This window comes from Ylistrum balloti, unplaced genomic scaffold (assembly GCF_031769215.1).
Source record: "Ylistrum balloti isolate Yb309-2 unplaced genomic scaffold, AGI_CSIRO_Ybal_v1 Utg370572, whole genome shotgun sequence".
Classification (NCBI taxonomy): Eukaryota; Metazoa; Mollusca; class Bivalvia; order Pectinida; family Pectinidae; genus Ylistrum; species Ylistrum balloti.
In genome coordinates, this window is record NW_026782358.1 from 462,647 (window position 1) to 486,684 (window position 24,038).

At 34.5% G+C, this 24,038-nt stretch overlaps 1 protein-coding gene across 1 annotated transcript in view; it reads left to right on the top strand.

Moving 5' to 3' along the window:
* Positions 1 to 326: 326 nt before the first annotated feature.
* LOC132556494 (ribitol-5-phosphate xylosyltransferase 1-like) overlaps positions 327 to 24,038 on the top strand; it is a 117,015-nt gene continuing 93,303 nt past the window's right edge. The window contains exon 1 of the mRNA XM_060220903.1: positions 327 to 477. Within this exon, the coding sequence (XP_060076886.1) occupies positions 327 to 477 (151 nt within the window). The remainder of the gene's footprint in view (positions 478 to 24,038) is intronic.

A 24,038-nucleotide genomic window follows, 5' to 3' on the forward strand; every position in this document is an offset into this window, starting at 1 on the left:
TTTGAATCTCGTTTAGGGTCACATGACTATCTCTAGAAATATATACACACGAGTTTATTTCCGGGGGGAATCCCACCTTTCAGTCGCCCAGTGCACATACAGAACACACAGCGTGGTGAAAGCTGTGAGGCAGCCCCTGGTCGATATTTTCAGCAGGTGTTGTTATAACCACAGTGACTGTTATTATATCGGTCAACTCACGGCATTAACAATAGTCTGAGGACCCAAACGGCGAATTTATACAGGGATTTGTTTAAGCTGCGTGTGTATTCCATTTGATGTGAAGAATCTTGAGGTGACAGTTCGTGACCCATGGAGGTACAGACATGAGGCTTTATTTCCGAAACTGGCGAAAGATCGCTTTCGGTATCTTAGGGATCTATTTCCTTGTATCGTGTTACACTGGTTACCTGTTGATACGGAGGAGACTATTGAGCAAATCTCGATATGACCTACAACGCATCAGAGAACTTACTGGTAAGTTATTTTGGGGAAAGTACATGTTAAGAATACAAGAAAAAGAAGAAAGGGTTGTAGTTATTGTTCTGTTTTGAGCAAATCGGACTGTTGAGAGAAGACGGCAACTCAAGCATGTAGATTGCTGAAGTTTTTGTATTGTACATGTGTTATCTTGAATAATCGTCTTCTGAATGACACGGTGACTCGTGTCAAAACTATTTGACCGGTTGTTTTGAGTAAACATTGCTATCACATGTTAGCGATCTCGGTTCATCTGTGTCCACACTGGTGTCTATAGCAGTGGAACAGACCACCTGTGGTGTTATGTAACTCACAATACACACACTAAGATTTGTCAACTTGAAATTTGGTTGATTTTAGCTGAACAGGTAAAATTCTTATATGCTGTTATACAAAACCCTGTTCAATTGAGTACAAATTCTGATTCTGAATGGAATCACTTTAAAATGACATGATGCAGTTGTATAATTTGGTTAATGTAATTTTGAATATAATAATCAATTTCCACTTTCCCTTAGACTTGATTGAGGTGGATGGTTTTTTTTACACACTTTACTCATGCTCTTTAAGAAGAGGTAAATAAAACAATCTGGGATTGCCTTTTGGATTTAGCTGCATAATGCTTTTATTTTCTAAACAACTGATTAGTTATGTGTCTATAACTTGAAACCAAGCTTTAAATAGTCTGGAGTCTAGACTATGTGTAATTTAACCCAGCATTAGCTAACAAATGGTCAGAAATTTTATCTGACCAAGACCACCAGCTGGATCCATTTGATTGGTTGGGATTTAATGTCCACTCTGACTGTGTCAAGGAAATCAATTTACATTAATTACTTTCTCTTCTCTCAAAGTGTTAAGTCTGATACTCTGGTGATACTTTGTACTGAAGTCATCAATAAGCTGCCAAATTTGATTGATAAAATTTTTTACCTATTACATTTTTTTGCGTCTAAATTACCATTAAATTTTTTAATTTAAAACTTGCATTAATAAATAGTGTAATTTATATAAGGGGAGGAATTTAAACCATTTTTTCATCCATTACTATCACTTTTAAAGTTGCCTCTTCAATTTGCTACTGTAAAACAATGTTAATTTTTGAACAAAAATCAAAATTGCGTAAGGTTTCCAAATTTGTTATTATTTCAAAAATCTTTGAAAACCATGGAAAGTGTTTAAAAAAAACCAGAAGCCACAACAAAAGTTGTTTATCATAATAACCGAAAAAGGTGTAAAAATCAATAAAATAACTCTAAAGTTATGAGGTGAACTCAGTCGTAAAATACAAGAAGTCTCATAATTGAGACAGTCTAAACTTTCGAAGGGAGTTGGAAAACCCAACCTGTAGAATGATAATATAGATCTCTACTACGGTACTTTGCTGGGGCTACTTCTGGTAAGCTTATCTAAACTTGTTTGAAGCACTCCAGTCTCCATTGATGTAAACCTGTAGGGATTCACTTTTTCTTTGATTATCTCTTCTGTGTTATTTTGTATACGGTATTAATATAGTGAATATTATTTAGAAAATTAAAACCATACTGAATTCAGTGCTAGAGACACAATTTCTCATTTTGGTGCAGCAACAAAGGTATTAATTGCTCTCTCCTAATTAAAGATTAATTGATATATAAAAAACAAGTGGAAATCAAATTCTTTGTCAATTGGATTTGCCTTTTTATCAAGAAAACAATTTTTATGCTGTTTATAAACATTATGAATAACATTGGGAATTACTTTTGGGATTAGCATCTGAAAAATAATAGAAATTTGTATGTTCTCTCTGCTGTTGTCATTTTTATGTGGGACCTGACCATGAAAGTTTGAGAACCAATTACTGTAGTCCACATGTAAATGCTGCTATCTGTCTAGTGTTCAGAATTTCAGTCAGGTACAGCAATTAGCAAAGCCTGTCTTCTTCCTATCTATAATTAAGCAGCACTAATTAGCTGTTCAGTGATTGCACCTCTAAACCTTGGACAGGGATATGCAAGCTGGTCCTTTACTTATAACTAATTAACACACAGGTATTATAACCACAATTTCGGTACCATAACATAATTCTGGTATATGGATAGTTCGATTGGATACATTTCACTGGCCAAACTTGTATACATGTAAATTTTCCTGTCTTAATTATGATAATGACTTTTTGTATGTGTACCCAATTTTCCACTTGTAAGATGAACACAATTTCATCATGCAACATGTATGATTTACAGAATTGAAGTGTTTTTTAATTCGAACTAGCTACTTTTTTAATAGCCAAGCTATTTGGCTAGATTGACTGAGTCAGAATGTCCGACTGTATAGAATTTCAAAAATGAGAAGTATTATTACCAGTGTATCAAATTTAGTGCAATCATGATTTTAAGTTCAGGTTCTGGTTAGTAATTAGTGGACAGTTTGTTACAACCTTTATTGTTCAATTCTTTTTTTCTAAAAAAAATGATTAAGCTTTATATATATATCACATACCTAGTAATTCTGTTTATTATAACTCATCAATTTACATAAAACATGGTTGATTGTGTTGGTTAATTATTGATTGGGTGGTCGTTTTGTTGATTGGTTGTTTGGTGGTTGTTTGGTTGGTTGTTTGGTGGTTGTTGGGTTGGTTGTTTGGTGGTTGTTGGGTTGGTTGTTTGGTGGTTGTTTGGTTGGTTGTTTGGTGGTTGTTGGGTTGGTTGTTTGGTGGTTGTTTGGTTGGTTGTTTGGTGGTTGTTTGGTGGTTGTTTGGTTGGTTGTTTGGTGGTTCTTTGGTTGGTAGTTTTTTTGGTTATTCAGTGGTTATTTGGTTAATTGTTGGTGGGTTGTGTGACTTGGTGGTTGTTTGGTGGTTATTTTGGTGATTGTTTGGTTGGCTGTTTGGTTGGTTATGTGGTAGAAGGGTTTCTTGTCTAGGTGACTCCACCCATTGCTTTATAATTATGTTAAGTCACAGTGGAATGTCTCATTGTAAAATTATCTGTAACATTTTTATCTCACATTGTGATACATTTAGTCTTAAGCACAGTCTTGGTACAAATATTATATAATTCAGTTAGAGATAAGTCACTTGTTTTGTTCTGGTATCTTAATTTAGTCCAGGTATCATTATATAAATATATATTCTCTTAAGAATGTAATAATTCACCAGTACATGGTACATACCCCCTACCAATGTTTTTGTATATGCACTCCCTTGTGGGCCTTTGTTCAGTCTGTGATTTTGTCCTGAGTATGATTATTACTTCTATCTCTAGATCATCAAGTGTTATTTTAAAATCTGTCTTAGTTGGATAAAAAGTATCTTCAATTTTTTCATTTTATGGGAGTTTTTATTAAACTTCCTGAGCATCTTGAAGATTTAATTTTTGTTCACCAAGACTCGCAAAAATATATACACAGATATGATAAGTTAACGATTCAGTAACTCTGCTGGCCACATCAAGACCATTCGTCTGAAAACAGTCCGCAATGGGGGCGAAGCCAATACTATTTCAAACAGCTTCAATTTCTGCAATACATTACATGTACATCACACTGTTGGTATTGGTGAACCTTTTTAGGTTACAATCAGCTCTTTAATGGCCTAGTTACCATGAAGATAGACCAATGTAATTAGCTTGGGATTTCATGTCTGAGGGAGCACAAATTCAGCTAAACCTTTAGAAACACCGCACAAACTACTGAGTAGTTTCCATAGAAGTTAGACTTTTCTTTCACACTACCAAAGCCTTTTGAAACATGTTTTGAGGAGTTTATACAAAAGGCTGTAGAAGTTTATATATGGTAGGTTAATTAGGTTAGCTAGCCTCATTATTCATACCTTACCAGAGTTGTGGTATCTTTTTATCTGTTTTAACTTTCCACTTTTAGTTTTCATTTCAGTGTTGAGGAGATATACATGTAGTATATCATTGATTTTTGGGACTTCAGATTTTCTTGTGGGACTCGTTCAAATTTCAAGGATTACATATATCTTTTAGTAATGGAACTCCTCTAAAGGTTAGAAATGGTATTCAGAACTCACCTGTAAAAACTCTTACTTTAGATATTAGTAAATCAATTTCCTAATCATGTGATTCAGAACACAGAGTAAGGAAAGACAGGTTGATGGAGATTTTATGAAGATGTACATTGGACATAATGATCTCATCAAGAAATACTGGTGGTTTCTTTATTTTCTTGTGTAAGATGAAGTTTTTGATCCTTGTGTTAGATGCTCATTAGTATACTTGGTGGTTCAAATCTCTTGTTGTTGCACAACTTAAAAATTGTTCTTGTTAGGGAATGTGATATTTACTACATAGATCAACCGAGATTTACACTTTGCCTCAATTATGTTGAATTTGAGTTTCAATTAAGAATCTGTTGACATGTTGGTATTTTGCTTGTTGTTTTCGTATATTATTGGTAATACTGTAACACCATGGTAGATATTGAAGGTTCACCCAGTAAACAAAGTGATTTTGAGGCAGCTGGGTCTACTTGTATTAGCTGGTGGCGGCCTCACTGATCAACATACAGAAGGCCCATCACATGTGATCTGTGGTAAATATGGTTAAGTGTCTTACCAAAGTTCACAACCATGTTGACACAAACTATTGCATTTCTCAGCTTCCAGAAAATTGACTTGACACACCTTAAAGTGTGTCAAACCAAATACCTCGGATGTTAACCGGATGTTGAGTTGGTTAACACTCTAACCAACTGAGCTACCGAGGTTGCTTTTAGAGCCAAGAAAGCAAAGTTACCAACTCATAATAACTGTATTTTTGTTATGTCAGGTTATTACAGGCATTTAGAATTTATCATATTGAAATACATTATACTTTTTCCTTCCATGGCAATCACTGAGCACAAGGCTCCCGTCACTATTCAGAACTTACTGGTCAGGTTGAATACCAAGTCAGGTTGTCATTTCAATTCATTTATCTACATACACTATAGGTCAGTAAACACTCAAGTAGATAAAGCTATCATTTATTTAATATTGGACCTTTAAGGTAAGCCATATACAACATGTAACCTATATATATGATAAGATGGCATTAAATTGCTTTTGAACTTGGTATCAGAAAGGCTAGAGTACAAGACCTCTCCTTCATGTTTCAGTGGAGGTTTTCAAAACATTGTAAATAGTGTATAATGTCATAAACATAATATGGTAATTAAGTCAGTTCCGCATGTTAATGTATATTTGTAATATAAACCTATGATGTTTGAAAGTTTATTAACAAAATGCCAGCAATTGTGTTATGTATTTGAAGCACGATCCTTTATTATTCAATTTTCACAACCGTGTCAGAGAGTAAAAAAATGTTTCAAGTCACTTAAGTCTGGGACTTGTTGACACTAATTTTCCACTAGCCCAATTTCAGAATCTAGCATATTTTTTCCAGTATTTTTATTGCATGCTCATGTCCTAGTAATTTCAAATTGCAATGCAATAATTAATTATTGTATTGTTGAAAAAAAAGTAAGTGATATGAATATAACATGTCAAAGACGAGCTCAATTACTGTGATTAGAGAACCTATGGCATACATATGATGGTACCTTGCTTTCTGTTAGAATGGACACAACGACTACAGGTAACTGACCAAGAAGGATTTAAGGTTTGTAATCCTTTATAATCCGACCTTACTAACTGAATAAGCTGCCCTTGTCATTAAGATTAGCATAACATTAGGTTATTTTGTGCTTTATACACTATATACATGTATCAGTGAATGTTAGTAGTTTCTTCAAATTAGCAGGAAGGTTTCTGGCATTTTCACTTTTTCATGGCATGGTTGCAGTGTAACACAGTAGGCGTAAACACACCTACTTGTTGGTAATAACCATGTTTATTACATGTTGAATAATAATAATGTTACATGTACAAAAGCAACATCTCATCAACATACGGAGTTCATATACTGATACTAGTACTTCACATTGTGTCTCGTATCAGAACTGTCCATCTGGTGGGCTCCCCCAAGGCCGTGTTCTAACCTAAAGATCTCCCCTCTTTTATCTTACTTTGTCCAAGCTTGTCCAGCCATCCCCTAATATGGACTTCACTTGTTGCTAGATGATAAGATTGTTGAAGTATAGCCACCTGTACTCAAGGTGAAAGGTTGAGATTCCCCCTGCTAATTTGTTACTTGAAATAGTCCCTAATAATTACTCTACTACTAGGTGGTCACTGTCCCAACGGGAATTTGCATAAGTTTGATTATCAAGGAAGTGGGGATAGTCTCTGATTAATTAACTGGCCGAAGCTGTACACCCACTGATAAGATTCTCGGGGTCCAGACTACACCAACCTAAGTGTATATATGCAAGTAATTATCCATACCCCTGTGAACTATCTATATGTGTTATATTGATACACTATTGAACATTAAACAAACTATTGTTTAAGCTAACTTATTTCAACCAATCACATATGAAAATCCAGCTGTGTTACACTAAACCCTAGTTTGTTTCAGCAGTCCGTTGATATGTGAACAAGACAAAAAGTCAAATTAAGGCGAGATTGCAGTCAGAACCTTTTAGACTTAAATAGTTTAAATTAGCAACAGATATATAATTACACTGTTGTGCACCTGAAATTTATCAAATGTAATATAGTAGTTCAGATGTCTATAAAGTTTATTCTGTACTCGAGTGTTGTCAAAATCACTTGGAGACATTATATTAGCAACTTGTGACGTAAGCAATCTGTGTGATGCAAAACTTACACAATTTGAATCAATGTTTAATTGGTTGAAGGCAAACATTTAAAATATCAGATTTTTTAGTGAAGATATAGCTTTTAATTAAGAATTTTGGTAAAATGCAAATTCTCTTATAGAGATAACCAAATTATGAGTTTATTACATAGAATGATTTTGTCTTGAGGTATTTTAGAGTTCAATATCGAGTTGCCACAAGCTTCTTTGTAGGTCTGCAATGGGACTCCAGAAATACATTAATGGGACCACAGAAGTTGTGTTTTGATCATGTTACCTAAGATATATGCATGTAGATTCAAGTGGCCTTACATTCAATATCACATGTCTTGCAGCTGTATACTTCCTTATGCAGTGTCTGTTTGCATCTTTGAGTTAGATTTGAATTGTAATAAAAAAAATCTAATATATTTCATCTTTTAATATATATTATCCTGCAGTCTTTAAGAGAAGCTATGTTTCAAAATTGGAGAGGAGGTGGAGATGGACTTCACTTCAAAATCTTAATGAAATAGAGATTTTATTCAGGTAGTTAGACATGGCAAAGAATTATAATAAGACTTACATTGCCAGATAAATATGTACATATATGTCACATGTGCTTTACAGTTCTACAAGTGTATTATCATTACAATACTTTCTTGTAGACTTGTGAGAGGAGTTTACGAAAAAGATGACACTGTAAAACTGCTGTACACTTATATAAAACGAAGTGACTCACATCACGCTGTAAATGGTCCTGTTCTGTGACTAGCAAAAAAAAAATATGATACAGATAGGGAAAAAAAACTTAAAGTGAGTTATCTTTCATTGAGAAGCATCTGAGTGTAAACCATGCCTCAGTGAACTTATACACTGACACATTAGCTCTAAAACGTTTTCCTGATAAACCCGCACTATTGTACCAAACAATGGCCTCTACCTTTAACATACTATGCTACATTAGACTGGATTTGTTCCTTACGCACCTCTTGTACTTCGGCCTGTAGATATGGACATTTTGTCTACGAGGGCATGGGGGAGATCATGACTTTGAATATTGTGTTAAGATAACCAACGCTTTAAAATAAGAAGTTTTAAAATATCCTGATAAGCTGAAAGTATTAAATTTGATAAATTGTTGCTTTTATGACCAAGATGTCAAACAGATTAAACTCAGTGTTTGATAGATGTGATCTTTCACGCTAAGATTGTTTTTTTTTGACCTTGTTGTGAGTGTGTCAACAGGTTCTTTGTGACAGCTCCAGCCTTGTACTTGTACAGTTACAGTAGTTTTAGTTCACAGTAGATTTTGCACCTTAACATATGTAGTCATACATGTCCTTTAGAATGTGCATCATAGGATGTTTGTTGCCAGGGTCTATTGTCCTAACAACAGCCAGGGTTATTGTAAGGGGTTTCATTGTAGTAGTTGGTGATGGACTACCTCAATGAACAACATATGGGAGGTCTGCCATATGCCGTCCAGAACAATAAGGGTAAAGTGTCTTGTCCAAAAACACATACATTGCAGCATAGACTGGTCTGTTTCTGTGATTCTTGAGAAACAAAAATTGCCAGTGTAAACTGGGTGGAGCTTTACGCTAATATGTTTTCAGATTATTTATTGCAAAATTTATACAGGAGAGCCTTGTGGTGTGGAAGTCAGTGGGACCACAGGAAAACTTCAAGTTTAATCTGAGTGTTCATTTTTAGTGAGTTCGAATGTTTGGTGTGAAGTTCTGCCCGGGCCAACAAAAAACTTTGAATGTGGGGCGGGTGTTTTTTAGTCGATACGAGTTCAAGATAATGACAGGCGACTGTACATTACTGTGATTTATATTTGTGCTTTCATGAAAAAAGGGGACTGTAAAGATCTTTTAAATATCTCTGGGTTAATTATTATCTGAGACTTAACTTGACCCTGATATTTATAAATAAGAATTATAAGAATATAGTTCTTTTTAATTTGAAAAAGAAAGAAATCCAAAAGTGTGAAGAAGATCAAAGACATGAATTTCCGTACATATTAGCTAATTGAAGATATATCAATAGTCACAGTCTAGTGTGGATAATACTTACTTCCTGAAGTCACATGACCCATAAATTGCCTCAATATCAAAGTGATGCTGTGATTTACCTATTTATTTATATAAAAATACAAAGCATGGCAATTGAAGTTATAAATCACTTACATTTTCAGGTATCTGTACATACCGTGTACCTGTATTTACCTGTAGGAGGAGCATTATAGTTAGTCATCTGTTTGATTTTTACCTGTCTGGTGTAAATGTGACCAAGAGGTGAAATATCCTCCAGTCATATGTTTCTATGTAACTATTTCTTAACTTCTACAGTCTAGAAAGTAAAAAGATAAAGGTATTTCAACATATAGATAGACATGTCTGTTTTTGACCAATATATTCTTGTCTGTGTTTTCTGCACAACAAATCAATTTCTTGTTTCTTTAAGTTTTTGAAAAATATGTGCATGAGTGGGCAGCTGTAACAAATTCATTCTATCTGCTCTCTCCAAATACAGCTCTCCTGTCAAAACATTTCCTAAAGCGGAAAATATTCCATAGCCACATCAAATGATATATGATATCACTTGGGAAAAGCAGATTGAGCTGGGAGTCATATATTTCTATGATGCATAAAAGCAAATTAGATGTTATCTTCTACTAATCAGTGTCATTGTCATTGTGTGTATATCATAAAAAGTGTGTATTATTTATAGTTATCTATGCCATTTATCCAAGCTTTTAACACTGTGGAGTGTTACATACCTGATATCAGGCAGCTGATGAAAATGATCTTTTAATATGGGTAAATGTAGATGTTCAGAATGAGCAGAGATGAGCTTAACACTACATTCATTGTAATTACAGTAAAGCATTAAATTATGCAATTTGATAATATGCATATGCTTTTATCATTTAAAAATCTTTCCCCTCCAGTAAAGGAATTAAAGCAATTTCATCATCAAAAACAAACTTGTGTCAAGATAAAGTGGTCTGTAATGTTGAAACTTGTCTTTTTTCTTGTACTCTACCTTTAAAATATGTATTATAGGGAAGCTTATATCTGTGTGTCTGTGACTTATCCTCATTAACCATGTCCTAGAATCTCAATAATTGGCTGGAATGTTCCTGGGATGAAGCCAACAAAGTTCGTGAAAAGAAATTACCTTGACCCATATTCAAGGTCACATGGGTCAAATTTGTTAAAACATTCAAGCAACTTCTGAGTAAGACTCTGTATAGCTATAAAACCTAGAACAACGATATTTGGCTGGTAGTTTCCTGAATGTCTATGATATGTAATGATCATAATATTTGTGAAATTTATCCAGTAAAAGTCTCTTGTTTAGAATTGTTATGTTTTACTTAATTTTAGACAAAAGATTTATTATAAAGATGGTAAGGTGAGAAGTAAAAGGTGATTATGGTTGGACTGAATTTCTTGTTGGTATCAGCCATTTTACTATTTTTTGATATTCACAATTGTTGTAAATCATGAAAAGTAAAGGCACTAAAAACGACTTCTATTATATGACTATTAATGATGTCGTTATTGGTGTAATAAAGATGGTGATGGTGCACCGTTAAAATAGTTGTTGTGAACACATTCCATTCAAGGGTGGACTATTATAATGTTGGTTGAATGCACGAGTAAATCATCTCTTCATTAAATCAGATGGCAAGTCATTAATATGATATAACATGCTTCGACTCTTGTATGGTCATTGTGGAGAAACAGGGTATTGTTGGGTATGATGTTTGCCTTTTGTCATTTACTATAACCATAAATGCTGTATACTGATGTGTTCTCGCTTCATGATTTCTATGTATCAGTGTAATTTACTGTGACTTTCAGGGAGAAATATATATGGGAAACATTTGAAATTGTTTTGTTATATCAGCATTCAAAAGATGTGTAATGACAAGTTCAGGATTAGTGTTCCAACATATGATTCAAAGTTAAAGTTGAGAAAAAATGCAGACATGTTGAAGTTAAAGTTTGGAGGAAATGCAGACATGTTGAAAGTGCAGATGACAAATTGAATCGTGATGTTGTAATTCAACATTTTGCACTTGACAAGTTTGACTGATACGATATACAGAACTGTTTTATCCGAAGGCTGTTACCTTTTACACAGAAACACTTCACAGGATCATCCGGGGGATCCAGTGTTACCAGGGTTATCCTTATAGACAGAGAGGCAAATATCTGTACATGTATGGCAGATAAAATTGACAATTTTCTGTAGGTTTTTTTTCCAGAACCAAATTTTTCTTAAAGGGAGACAATTTAGTCAAGTTTGTTTGTTTTTTTTATCATGTAACAAAATTAGAGAAAAAGACGGTACTTCTATTCTCTTTATGAGATGGATGTCCCTATATATTGAGACAGTCTTATGTTTCTCTTGCATTTTCAATTACACTGTATAGGAAATTTATAGTCATACCGCTAACATTTTATATACAAAAAAGTGCACTTTAACCTACATGGCACGTACAAATCCATCTGGAGGCGGAAAGGAAGATGGCTTCGAAACCAATGTGGGAGCGAGTAAAGCAATGTTACAGAATTAAGAGAATCTCGTACCAAACAGCGACACAGCAAATGGATGAAAACAAATCCAAGAACCATAATTAGACAATCACAAGAAATTAAAGGAAATGAAAATCCAGAGAAAATGTTATAATTGGAATTAAACTTAATGTGTCATCACTCTGTTCCTCTTTCTCCTGGATTTGTTTACAAGCAGCTTTTGTGCTCTGCTTGGATTCATGCGATATTTGGAGCAGGGTTTTCCAAAATTTAAATTGACCATGCCCACTGAACTCTACCATGTGGCAAACAACTTAATGCCAGGTTTAGTTTGAAAAGAAAATAGAAACAAACTATTGACAATGTAATTAAGCCTACAAAAGAATTTTTGTACACATGTATATTTATGAATGTGTAATATGCAGGTACTTCAGGCCTATTATACATTATATGCCTGTGGGAGCAATTAATTCAAAGTTCTGCTGGTGGAGCATTCCAGATGTGTACATTGTTCAATCTCTATATCTTGGTCAATTTAAGTCAGAATTATTCTAATGTTTATCAATTTTTTTTTATACCAGTCTGGTGTCTGTGTACATACTAGGTCAATTCATGTTTCATAGGAAGCTGGTATTTACAGACTGTCTGTGTACGGTTGTGGATATACATATTCTTGGGCGTGCACGATACTTTTTGACCCTAATTTCTCTGGATGGAACATGTATATGCAACGATCCTTTTGCATGACTTACACCATGAAAATGTTCTGAAATAAAAACTAAAGATTTCCAGACAAGTTAGAGTATTTCATTCAGATGATCATTATATACATTTATTGACCTGTTTTCTGGTGAACACAAAGATTTATTAACCTTTGAAGGTGATATTTCCCAAGGCTGGAGTGCCAGTCACCTTCTGGGCTTAAATAATCCTTATAATTAAATTGAAAACTGGTCAATAATGGTTTTATCATTTAAATTATGATAACAATCCACTTTTCTGTTGGTCAAAAATCTCATTTCAGATTACTTGGTTTGTTATATTCACCATGTGTGCACCATTTCTGCCTGTTATGAGTAACATCAAAATATACTTATAGGGTGTTTTGACCCAACAGCATATAGGACAAAGAGAGTCCTATAATAAAACTATATATCTTATACTCTTTTACTCTTGTTTTTGTTTTCTTTTATTTTATTAATGATTGATATCATGAAAGTAGCTTAATTTAGACACTACAATACAAGTATACATTTATTTCATTACTGAATTAATAACAAAATCATCATTCAATCTATTTCTAGTTTTTATTGCATAAGGTGTGCAATATTTGTGATTGCAGAATAATGGCCAAGACTTCATATAACTTTTCTATAAAATATGGGTCACGGAAACATCTTTTTGGCACGATTAAGATAAGATAGTCAAGTTTTCATAGTCAGATCTTATAATCAGCAAGTAAGGCCCTATATACATAGAGTTCATATGTTGTGGTCATGTACAAAGGTTTGTGTTGATAATGGAAGAGGACAGAAGAGGGAGGGCAGATTTGATATTGATTAAACACTCCAGAGAATTAACACTGAAATGAATTCATTAGTGAGTAGAATAGGATGATAGGATGGCAATACTCCAGGGCATGAGGGGCCTTGAGAACAAGGACTCTTTACACTCATATATTAATTAGTATGACCATTATTTTGTTACCATGGTAATTATTTCAATATTGTACCATGAATTTCTTAAATGTTTAGTTATCTAATTCTGCAGTTGGAAAGCAGAACAAATTGATGCATTTTAGGGGAAAAAATTGGACTGTAAAAGATTAAGTTTCTTCTCCAAGGATGTGAAGGAACAAGATTTTTAATTGATATGTGAACACGTTTTGACACTTAAATAAATCATGCTTTAGCAGTTTATTGCAGTTCTACCAGTGTGATACTTTCTGCATGATGTTCAAGCTGAAATTGATTACACCAGGATAAAAACGTAAATGATAGGAAGATTCAGATTTGAAATAAAAAATACAAACACCTACTTCAGCAAGACCAGGTGTGCTGAAATTTGAGCTGCAATAGCTCAGCTGGTAAAGCATTGGCGTCAGTAAACTCAGGTAAGGATCTGAAGTATGTGTTTGGCACCGCCTACCCATGGTGGTTTGTTTCTGAGCTAATGGATAAATCTGTGCTACCATGGTCGTATCCTTGGGCAGGAAAGAGACTTTCTCTATTGCTCTGGATGGCATGCGCTGGTCCTCCCATGTGTTGTTCAGTGAGACAGCCACCAGCTTTTACAAGATCTTGTCTAAAAATGATGTTGACTGTTCAGAGGGTGATAAACCCATCAAACAGAAAAAAGTACAGAAATTGAGCAATATTTACCCGCTGTAAATGTTTATTACTGTTGTATCAATAAATGACACATTTGTCATGTGATTTGAGATACTGTGTTATGACATTAGGTTTATACCAGATAGGTAATCAAACATTTTATGCTGACATGGATGAGTTTCATTCCAGCCATATTTTGAATGCTCATGGTTGGTGAATTATGGTAGAAGGAAATAATAGAATATATAGTGCACACTCCTCCGCCGATTGATCCGTAATTTTGAAAAAGGGAGGTTTAAAAACCATTTGTCAACTTAAACTCGATAAAAACCTTTAACAAGAAAGAAAAAAATCCTGATAAAAAAAAACGAGGAACCCAAGGAAACTGTTATATGCAGTTGAATTCATTATTGAATTTAGCGACATGTACTGTACACTTTAAAACTTCTTTCCAGACAGTGCGATGTACCTATGTGTCTTCTGGTGAAAACATGTACTGGAGTTCAGTATTGGCCAATTTATAACGCACAACAAATTTTACTGTGATTCTAGGATTAATCATGCACAAATTAACTACAACAATAATTAAAGTTGTAGCAGAGATATGATACAGATCTATAAGATAACAAGTAGTATCTGTTACTGAAATATATATATATATATAATTTTATCAAGTTTTTAAAAATCAGTTACAGAGCAAAAGAACAAACGGACACATACTGTGTGGTTATAGCTCGCTCAAAGAATGTTTCCATCACAATTTATAACTCCAAATCCATCAGCAATCCTTTCACTTCTTGTGTCGTAAATATTTGAACAATCTCCTGGAAATTGTGGGCATCAGCTGTTAATGCCTTTAAAAAAAAATGAAAATCTAAAACTGAAAAATAAATCTACTTTATCTGCCATAACTGGCATTGTTTAATATTTCATGGTTTTGATGATTCATCCTGTTGAATCTGAGGATTTCATAGGAACCTGTTGTGGAAATTGACCTTAATTCAAAGATCTTGACTCTTTAGCCTTGTGTCATATAACACAAATGGCCAGCATTATTGCTGACATATTTTGATGTTAACATGAGGAGTGTACATGTAAAATATCTTTAATTTGGAGTTCTTTACATTCTGGTTAAATTATAAGTTCGGCCTATCCTTGCAGTGTAATCTTCATACACAGAACAGACTCCAAACTTCTATCCATAACTTTTTCCAAATTATATCATCAGGTCTGTTTATTTCGTTTGCTGGGTTTTTCGCTCCATGAACAGTCAAGGTCATTTTTAAGCACAATCTCCTTTCAGTAGTTGGTGGGTACCTCATTGAATAACATACAGGAGGCCTGCCACATGCTGTCCACAGCAATTAAGGTATAGTGTCTTACCAAGGACACAACCACACAAGCAAAGTCCAGTCTGTCTCTCAGCTTTTAGACAAACACAAACCCCTGAAGTTACATGTTGGCCTACACTCCAACTGACTGAACTATTGCAGCCCCTCCCCAAGGCGCCATGAAGGCAATGGTTTACTACTAGGGAGGTAAAAGTGCTTGTAAATTTGAAAATCTCTCAGCCTCCTATAGGTAAATAAAACTTTTCTAATTTGCTTGGAGAGAATGTTTCTTCCTGAAATTGAAATTTGTAGAGATTTTTGTATTGCAGCTAGGAGTTAAGTTTTTTTTTTTCTGAATAAATTGTCTGCACAAAGTACATGAATTGCTTCAATAATTAGTTAGTCCATGGAAGAAACAAAAGGATATTTGTCTGGGATGATGTCAGACTGTCACCTCAAGCCTTGCTACAACTTACGTCAGACTTGTGGCTACCATTCTTTAGACATTTCCATTCTTGTAGAGAGTCTGATTGGAATTGAAAAAAACTGTGCTGTTTTTGTCTGTTTTTTGTGAGTTCAATTTCCCCGTGGTACAGTAAAGTGTTACTGATGGCTACTATTATCATAGCAACCCCGTCTGTTGCTGGGTATTACTATCTTTTTATTGGGAAACCTAGAAGGTAAAAAATAAGGAATTCTCAGCCAGCGCTGCATTAATTTCAAATACAGCTGTATTTCTTTTTTTTTGCATGTGCCTATCAACTTTTGTCTCCTGACATCTGCTGTTGAATACATGGTGATAATATAAAATGGGGAGATCTCAACCCACAACATTAAACAGCAATTTGTTCTTCTGTTGATCAAGGTGTTCCTTTAAATTCCTGTCACTATATCAGTTTTGCAATTTCTTGAATGATATATGATCTTAAGGATGTGAAATGTAAATCAGAACATAGATGTAGGTTTGAAATACATTAATTCTTTTTTTTTGATGAAAGAAGAATTTTTGAAGATTTTAAAAATTGACTAGTAATTTCCTTCAAAATTGTTCAAAATCATCTTTTGTACACAAAATGAACCAAAATGTACAATGTGCTAACTATGTACTTCTACCACAGCAGGACAAAATATTCTATGACATTTTAATAACTTAATATCAACTCACAGGATCATACATAAACAGGCCAGGAGCTATAGGGGTCATGATCTCTTTAGTAGATAGCTAAATCGTTATCATATTCTCCAAACAACATCAAACAAATGTCGATGGTAAAAAGATGGAAGGTGAATAATTTTGTATAATTTTACTTTCCTGTGGTCTTTTTTTATGTTACTTTTTTATTTATACCAATGCAATAAGCATTCAATTTTTTGTATTCATCATATAAACACAGTCACACACACATATATGTAGATATAGATATATAGATATAGGCCTGGCCTGTGGTTATTGATTTCTCCATTTGTCCACCAGATCACCTCAGCTCTCAAGTCAGGACCAGTATGATGCATAATTTCTCATCAGATTCACTTTGTAAACGATTACCAGTACATCTACTGGTATGTAATAAAATCAATGTGGATGTTTAACATCCTGCAGTTTCTACAAGATTTTGATAAATATCACGTTGGATGAGGAACCAGGAGAAAAGATAGATCTAGAACAAACTCTAGTGAATTCCCAAGGGGTACCAGATCAGATAAATATTAATGTTTTAATATGAAATTGTAAATGTTTCTCGGATAGGTGATGGGGTGCTGTATTTTGTGAGATTGGAAAAAAGATATGTATCAAAATATAAACGTCAATATGTGTCAATCTGATTACAATACCCCCCCCCCCCCAAAAAAAAAAAAAAAAATAATAAAATTGAAGGCTTGAGATAAGACAAACATTGTATATATATATGCATGGGTTAAGTTTACTTGAATGATGTATACCTAAAGTAACATATCATTTACATAGAAATGGTTTATGTCAGATTTAATTAACCTTCAACGGTGGGTTAAAGGCCAGATGACAGAACCAATCAAAGATAAAATTATTACCTTATAAGGACCTACATATCACCATGAAAAATAACTACTGCTATGTATGCATGCTCTCTCTCTATATATACATGTATCTACATTGTAATTCAGTACATGATGTAGGAGGATAAACCACGACTTGGCCTGGAATTGCAAATTGATGTGATAACTAAGTTAGTACTCACTGACCAGATCGTGACACCACCAACAGAACTAACTACAAATACAAATTCTGAACAACATTTAAAATGGCCCATTTTTCCCCCGAGTCAGAGGACAAAAACTTGGCGTTCCAAATATAGGTGAGGTATGTAAGGTTGTTGTCGTCAGTACCTGGAAATTGTCATTTGGTATTTGAATTTCATTTGTCATCCTGTTCTCATGATATACAGTTCTACGTAATTCAATTTGTCCTGGTGGCTTCCGTTCTGATCTCAACAGGATTGCAATGTTCGCATTTATCTTTCTCTGTATTACATATTTGATTCAGATCTATCCATGCGAGAATCATTAGTTTTCAGCCATTCCCTGTTCCTTCTGTATCACAAACACCCCCTCCCTAAATCATTTGATGCAATGTCACAACAAGTCATAAAGACTTCATTCTTCTGCTAAAACAAATTATTGTGCAATTTAGGCAACTTAAGAGAAAGGTACTGTAAAGAGTTTTTAGGTCACCTGAGACAAAATCTCAAGGTGACCTATTCAAATACACTTCATCTGACGTCGTGCGTCAACAGTTTAACACTTTCGACTTCTTCTCAAAAACGCCTGGTCTGATTTCAATGAAATTTTGCAGAAACCTTCCCTTGCCTAAGATTAACCAAAATTGTGAATTATACAGTCTCACCCCAAGGGGCCTGAGGGGCCAGGTCAAAAGGGGTCAAATTGACTCAGATTTAAATATCTTCTTCTCAAGACACAGATATGGTATAATCAAAGACTCTTCATGAATGGGAGCATCTTAAGGTGCTTTACCGAAATTGTGAATTTCAATGGACAAGGGTCTCACGTTTCCCCATGGGGAGGGGGTAAATTCTACTATAGTTTACATAGGAAAACTAGATTTTTGAGCATAATTTGTTTATTATTGGAAATATTTCAGATTTGGTTAGAATTTTGAGTGGAGGAGATGCTTAAAGGTATGCCCATTTTGATCCTGCCTGACCTCCAGGGGTTGATGGGTAGGGCCAAAAGGGGTCAAATTGACATAAATTTCAAAAATCTTCTTCTCAAGACCCAGATATGTTAGAATCAAATACTCTTATTGTTGACTAGAAGTATCTTAAGGTGCTTTAATTACCAAAATGAGTCTCACATTTCCTGGGGAGGTATTCAGACTTCCTCTACAAAGGGACAATCTTAAGGTCACCTATTGCTATCATGCATGGTCTGCTCTTGTGCGCCGACCATAAACTTTTCCTTTAAAACACTACTCTTGGTTAATGCTTGGGCAGATTTCAACCTGGTCTGAAACACTATTTGGGATGGGAAATTATTCCTTAAATTCAGCAAGATAATTTGACCTTAAGGGACATGGGGTCCCAAAAGAGAAGTTAGACAATACTTCAAAATGCTATTCTTCCTTAATGCTTGAATGGATTTCGTTCAAATTTTGTCTGAAAAATCTGTAGAGGTGGGCAATAAATTCTTAAATTCAGAAAGTTGATTTGACTTCTAGGGATTTATTTGTGTGGTCTCCAAACTGGGGAGTTAGTCAATATTCTGCTGCAGAATGCTACTATTCCTTAATGCATGAATGGATTTCAGCGAAATGTGGCCTGAAACATTATTAAGGGTAGAGAATATTTTTTTAAATTCAGAAAGTTGATTTGACCCCGAGAGACTCAGGGTCAGGACTCCAAAAGGATAAGTTGGTCAATATTTTACTTCAAAACACCACTACTTAATATATGGGTAGAATTCAACCAAATTTGATCTGAAATATTGTTGCAGGTGGGTTATCATTACTAAAATTCAGAAAATTAATTCAACTCTTAGGGACCTGGGGGGCAGGGTCCAAAATGGGAAAGTTAACCAATAATTTTGCGTAAAAACAATTCTCTTTCTTAATGCTTGAATGGTTTTTAACCAAATTTGGTCTGAAATATCTTTGTGGGTAGGGAATTATTTCTTAAACTTAGAAAATTTATTAGACGTCTAGGGAATGTGGGGCGGGGGCCCTAAAAGGGAAAGTTAGTCAATGATTCTGCTTCAAAACACTGCTTTTCCTTGCTGCTTGAATGGATTTATACTAAATGTGGTTTGAAATATCATCATGGGAATTTATCAGACCACCATTTGCAAATTCTGTGGTTTGTCCATCCATTCATTGATTGCCAGATGGCCATTAAGGGCTGTGGCCCTCTTGTTTAAAATATATGATTTTTATAATTTCATTCCATCCTGGAAAAGAAAGAGAAAACATGAAAATCACTCAAAAATAACAACCAAAATTACTTTACAATTTTGATTAAATTGGTTACTGACTCAAAGATCTTCACTTATTATAATGTAGCCCAGTGTTGAATTCTCTGGATCACATACTTTTATAAACTAGTTGCTGTTAAAATACTCACGACTGTTTGATTCTTTAAAACCTGTTTAGAAAAAAAAAACAGTTCAGTCAGTCTTTACAAAGACTTCCTCCTGTTGACATAGCTGGCATAGCTTGTGGAGGAAATGTTTGCATTTGAAAAAGCGCTTTGGAGATATTTACACATGTGTACAACCTTTTAAAAGGGCTTTAGTTTACCAACCAGTTACTAGAGGTACACATAATATATCAGTAGATCCCACAAGAAGAAAAAAAAGAAGAATAGAAATATATGAATACAATCTGCTTAGAATTCAATTAGAATACTCATGTAGGTTAATTCTATCATATAAATAGAGCATTTTCAGCATTGTCAACATTGGAATGGGTCCTTAAGGTTAATTTTACTGTTACCATATCAACAGGGCCTTGTCAACATTGGAATAGGTCCTTAAGGTTAATTTTACTGTTACCATATCAACAGGGCCTTGTCAACATTGGAATAGGTCCTTAAGGTGAAGTTTACTGTTACTATATCAACAGGGCCTATGATCAGCATTGGAATAGGTCCTTAAGGTTAAGTTTACTGTTACCATATCAACAGGGTCTCATTAAAAATTGGAGTAGTCATTAAGGTTAGTTTTACTGTTACCTGTAATACAGTCAACACTCAGAGTTCATCAACATGTCTTCCATTCATTTCATTAAGATGTCCATCAGCAACAGATACAGATTAACTTATTTCTTTGTCACAAAATATCCATAGTTTTTGTCAATGTTTCTTCTAAATAGTGTTGTTATTTTTCTTCTGCTATACTTTGTGGTGCTTCAGTTAATATATCGATGGATAGGTAATACATATGTATTTATACAAAGTCTGTCAATTATCAATTATCATGAACTTCAAAGTTAGAAAGGGTCATCACAACAGTTTGGTGCTTTGGTAGGTCAAGATTAAAATATGGCTACCACGACTACTTCTGGGTCAAAACCTTCAAATGGCCATATACTCTAAAAATTTACAGCGTTTATATGATTATACATCATTTATAATTTGAACTTGTGAGACTAGCTGTCTTATAATGTGTAATTCATTAAAAAATCCTTGCTGATGAATTTGATGTCTTCAGTTTTTCTATAATGCTTACCGTTAACATATTATGTCATTTGGGATATTTCCTTTGATTTTTTTTAAATATGAACAACTTAAAGCTGTATATTCCACTGTCTATAGGGTAGGAAAAGTCACTGATAAAGGAATTGATATTGTATACAGTGAATTCTGACTTTACAAACTCGTTATGATTAGGAAATCAAATTGATAGAATCTTTAACGAAATCTCATTAGATATGAGATTGAGATTTTGTATCATGTTTAAGCCCAAAATGGAGATAAATGGATCTCAAACAGTATACAGGGAATACATTTTATTTCTCTTTCATTTAATTCTCATAACTGCATAAATCTATTTATTATTATTATTTCCGAATTCTTCAATTTGATTTGGATTACCTCCCTTTGTGGTTATACACTGGAAAGAAAGACATTGGAATATGATGTCACATAGCATCAGCTATCTGATAAAAGTACAAAACCGATTTGAAAGGACAGAATAATCTAGCATTGCATCAGTAGCTTTTGAGATTTCTCTGTTGGTGATATATATACGTATATATACAATGAATGACCTCTCTGAGGAAAATTTTGCTTCGAGCGACATCAGTTCATGTAACATAAGAATTTAATGCCAAAATCAATTTTTTCGTTATGATTCAGTTGTCAATTGTATGACATTTTGACAGCACAACAAGTGGATGAATAAATACATTTGTGATTATATAAACAAATTTGGGATTTTGTTTAGAATGTACACTTGTCCCTTGTCTATTGGACATAAGTCACAGGAGTTTTATGCATTCTCCGTCATTAGATGCAACAGAGACAAGCAACAGATACAGACTGGTTACTGAAAGTTATATACCACTCATGGTTGGAAATCACATGACTGGAAACAAAAACATTCTTATTGTGTGTGTTAAAGACATTTTTTGATAGAAAATAATTACATTGTTGTATGTTTTCATTAGACTACCATTTTGAGATCTGTTAAGCTTGTACTCCCATGGCAGTTGTCAGTAAATGCCTGTCTCATCAATGTCTATTTACCGTTATATCACTATTGTCTTCCTTTCCATCAACAGTTCTCACACATACTTTGGTGATGAATTTGTCAGGACACGCCATTAATGTTTTAACCTCGACATCTCTTTATTGCAGCCACTCCATCACTGCAGTATACTAGCTTCTATATGAAAGCTGCCAGGGTTAATAAGGACAGTCCACCTCAGACACAATACACCTACAGTACCTAGCATACACACATTAACTCAGATTTTGAATAGTGTATGAAAGATTGTTTCAAACACGACTGGATTTGGAATTTTAAAAAGTCAATGCATCTCAAGCTTACAACAATGGAAAGGTCTTTCTAAACATAAGATTTCAGGCCTTAGACAATGGTAGAACCTCACTAAACACAAGATCTCAGGCCTTAGAAAATGGTAGAGTCTCTCTAAACACAAGATCTCAGGTTTAAGACAATGGTAGAGTCTCTCTAAACACAAGATCTCAGGCCTAAGACAGCAAAAGGATCTCTCTAAACAAAAGATCTCAGGCCTTAGGCAATGGAAGGGTCTCTCTAAACACAAGATCTCAGGCCTTAGACAATGGTAGAGTCTCTCTAAACACAAGATCTCAGGCCTTAGACAATGGAAGGATCTCTCTAAACACAAGATCTCAGGCCTTAGACAAGGGTAGAGTCTCTCTAAACACAAGATCTCAGGCCTTAGGCAATGGTAGGGTCTCTAAACACAAGATCTCAGGCCTTAGGCAATGGAAGGGTCTCTCTAAACACAAGATCTCAGGCCTTAGACAATGGGAGAGTCTCTCTAAACACAAGATCTCAGGCCTCAGACAATGGTAGGGTCTCTTTAAACACAAGATCTCAGGCCTCAGACAATGGTAGGGTCTCTTTAAACACAAGATCTCAGGCCTTAGGCAATGGAAGGGTCTCTCTAAACACAAGATCTCAAGCTCACACAATGGAAGGGTTGATAAAACAAAATGTCACAGGATTAAGACAATGGTGGCATCTCTCTAAACAAAAGGACTCAGACTTAATGGATTAGTAGTGTCTAAAAACAAAAGACCTCAGGCTTAAGACAATGGTAGCATCTCTCTAAACAAAAGGACTCAGACTTAATTAAGGCAATGGTAAGGTCTTTTGAAATGAATGATCTTTAGACTAGGACAAAGGTAAGGACCTGCAAAAGAAAAGCAAAATATTTTTAAAAACTCAAGCTTTAAACAAGTGTATGGTCTTTTCAAACAAAATTATTAAGATAGCAAGGATCACTCATGGCTAAAGATGTGGTTTCTTACAAGAAAAATCTCAACAGAGTTAGGGACCCAAGTCTATAAAACAGAACACACACTGTAAACCGGATCTTTAAAGACAAAATCTGATCTAGTTCTACGGAGACAAAATGTGACATTTTAGGTGATATATTTACCATCACATTCAAAACTGTCTTTTTGTCGGTTTACCGTGAGACATTCAAAGGTTCTCTTTATACCCATGTCGGATATAGATCACTGAAACATTATGTTGGAGGCAACCCCTGGGACTGTATCGTGATGTAAATAAATGAAATGGGCGGCTAGTCGAGGCTTTTATATTGGACAAAAGGTGCTGAACATATAGTGAGTTGTAGACATTTTATTTTATGAAGTGTTAACGCCAGAGAAATGGAATTACAGTGTGATAAAGTTGCATGATCAGATGTAATATTTCATGGACAGAATATTGCATTGGTAATAGATTTTGTATTTCGGATATATAAAGGAACAAGACTGTTACATTGAGGATTCTGGTGTACCCAACGTACAGTATGTAATATACATGTACAATGCATTGTTGTTAAACTAATAAGATATTTACATAAACAACACTCCAAACAAGTAAACCAGCTAACCTATTATAAAACACTAGTCTTTGCACAGGAATATTTCCCACACAAGGCTGGTC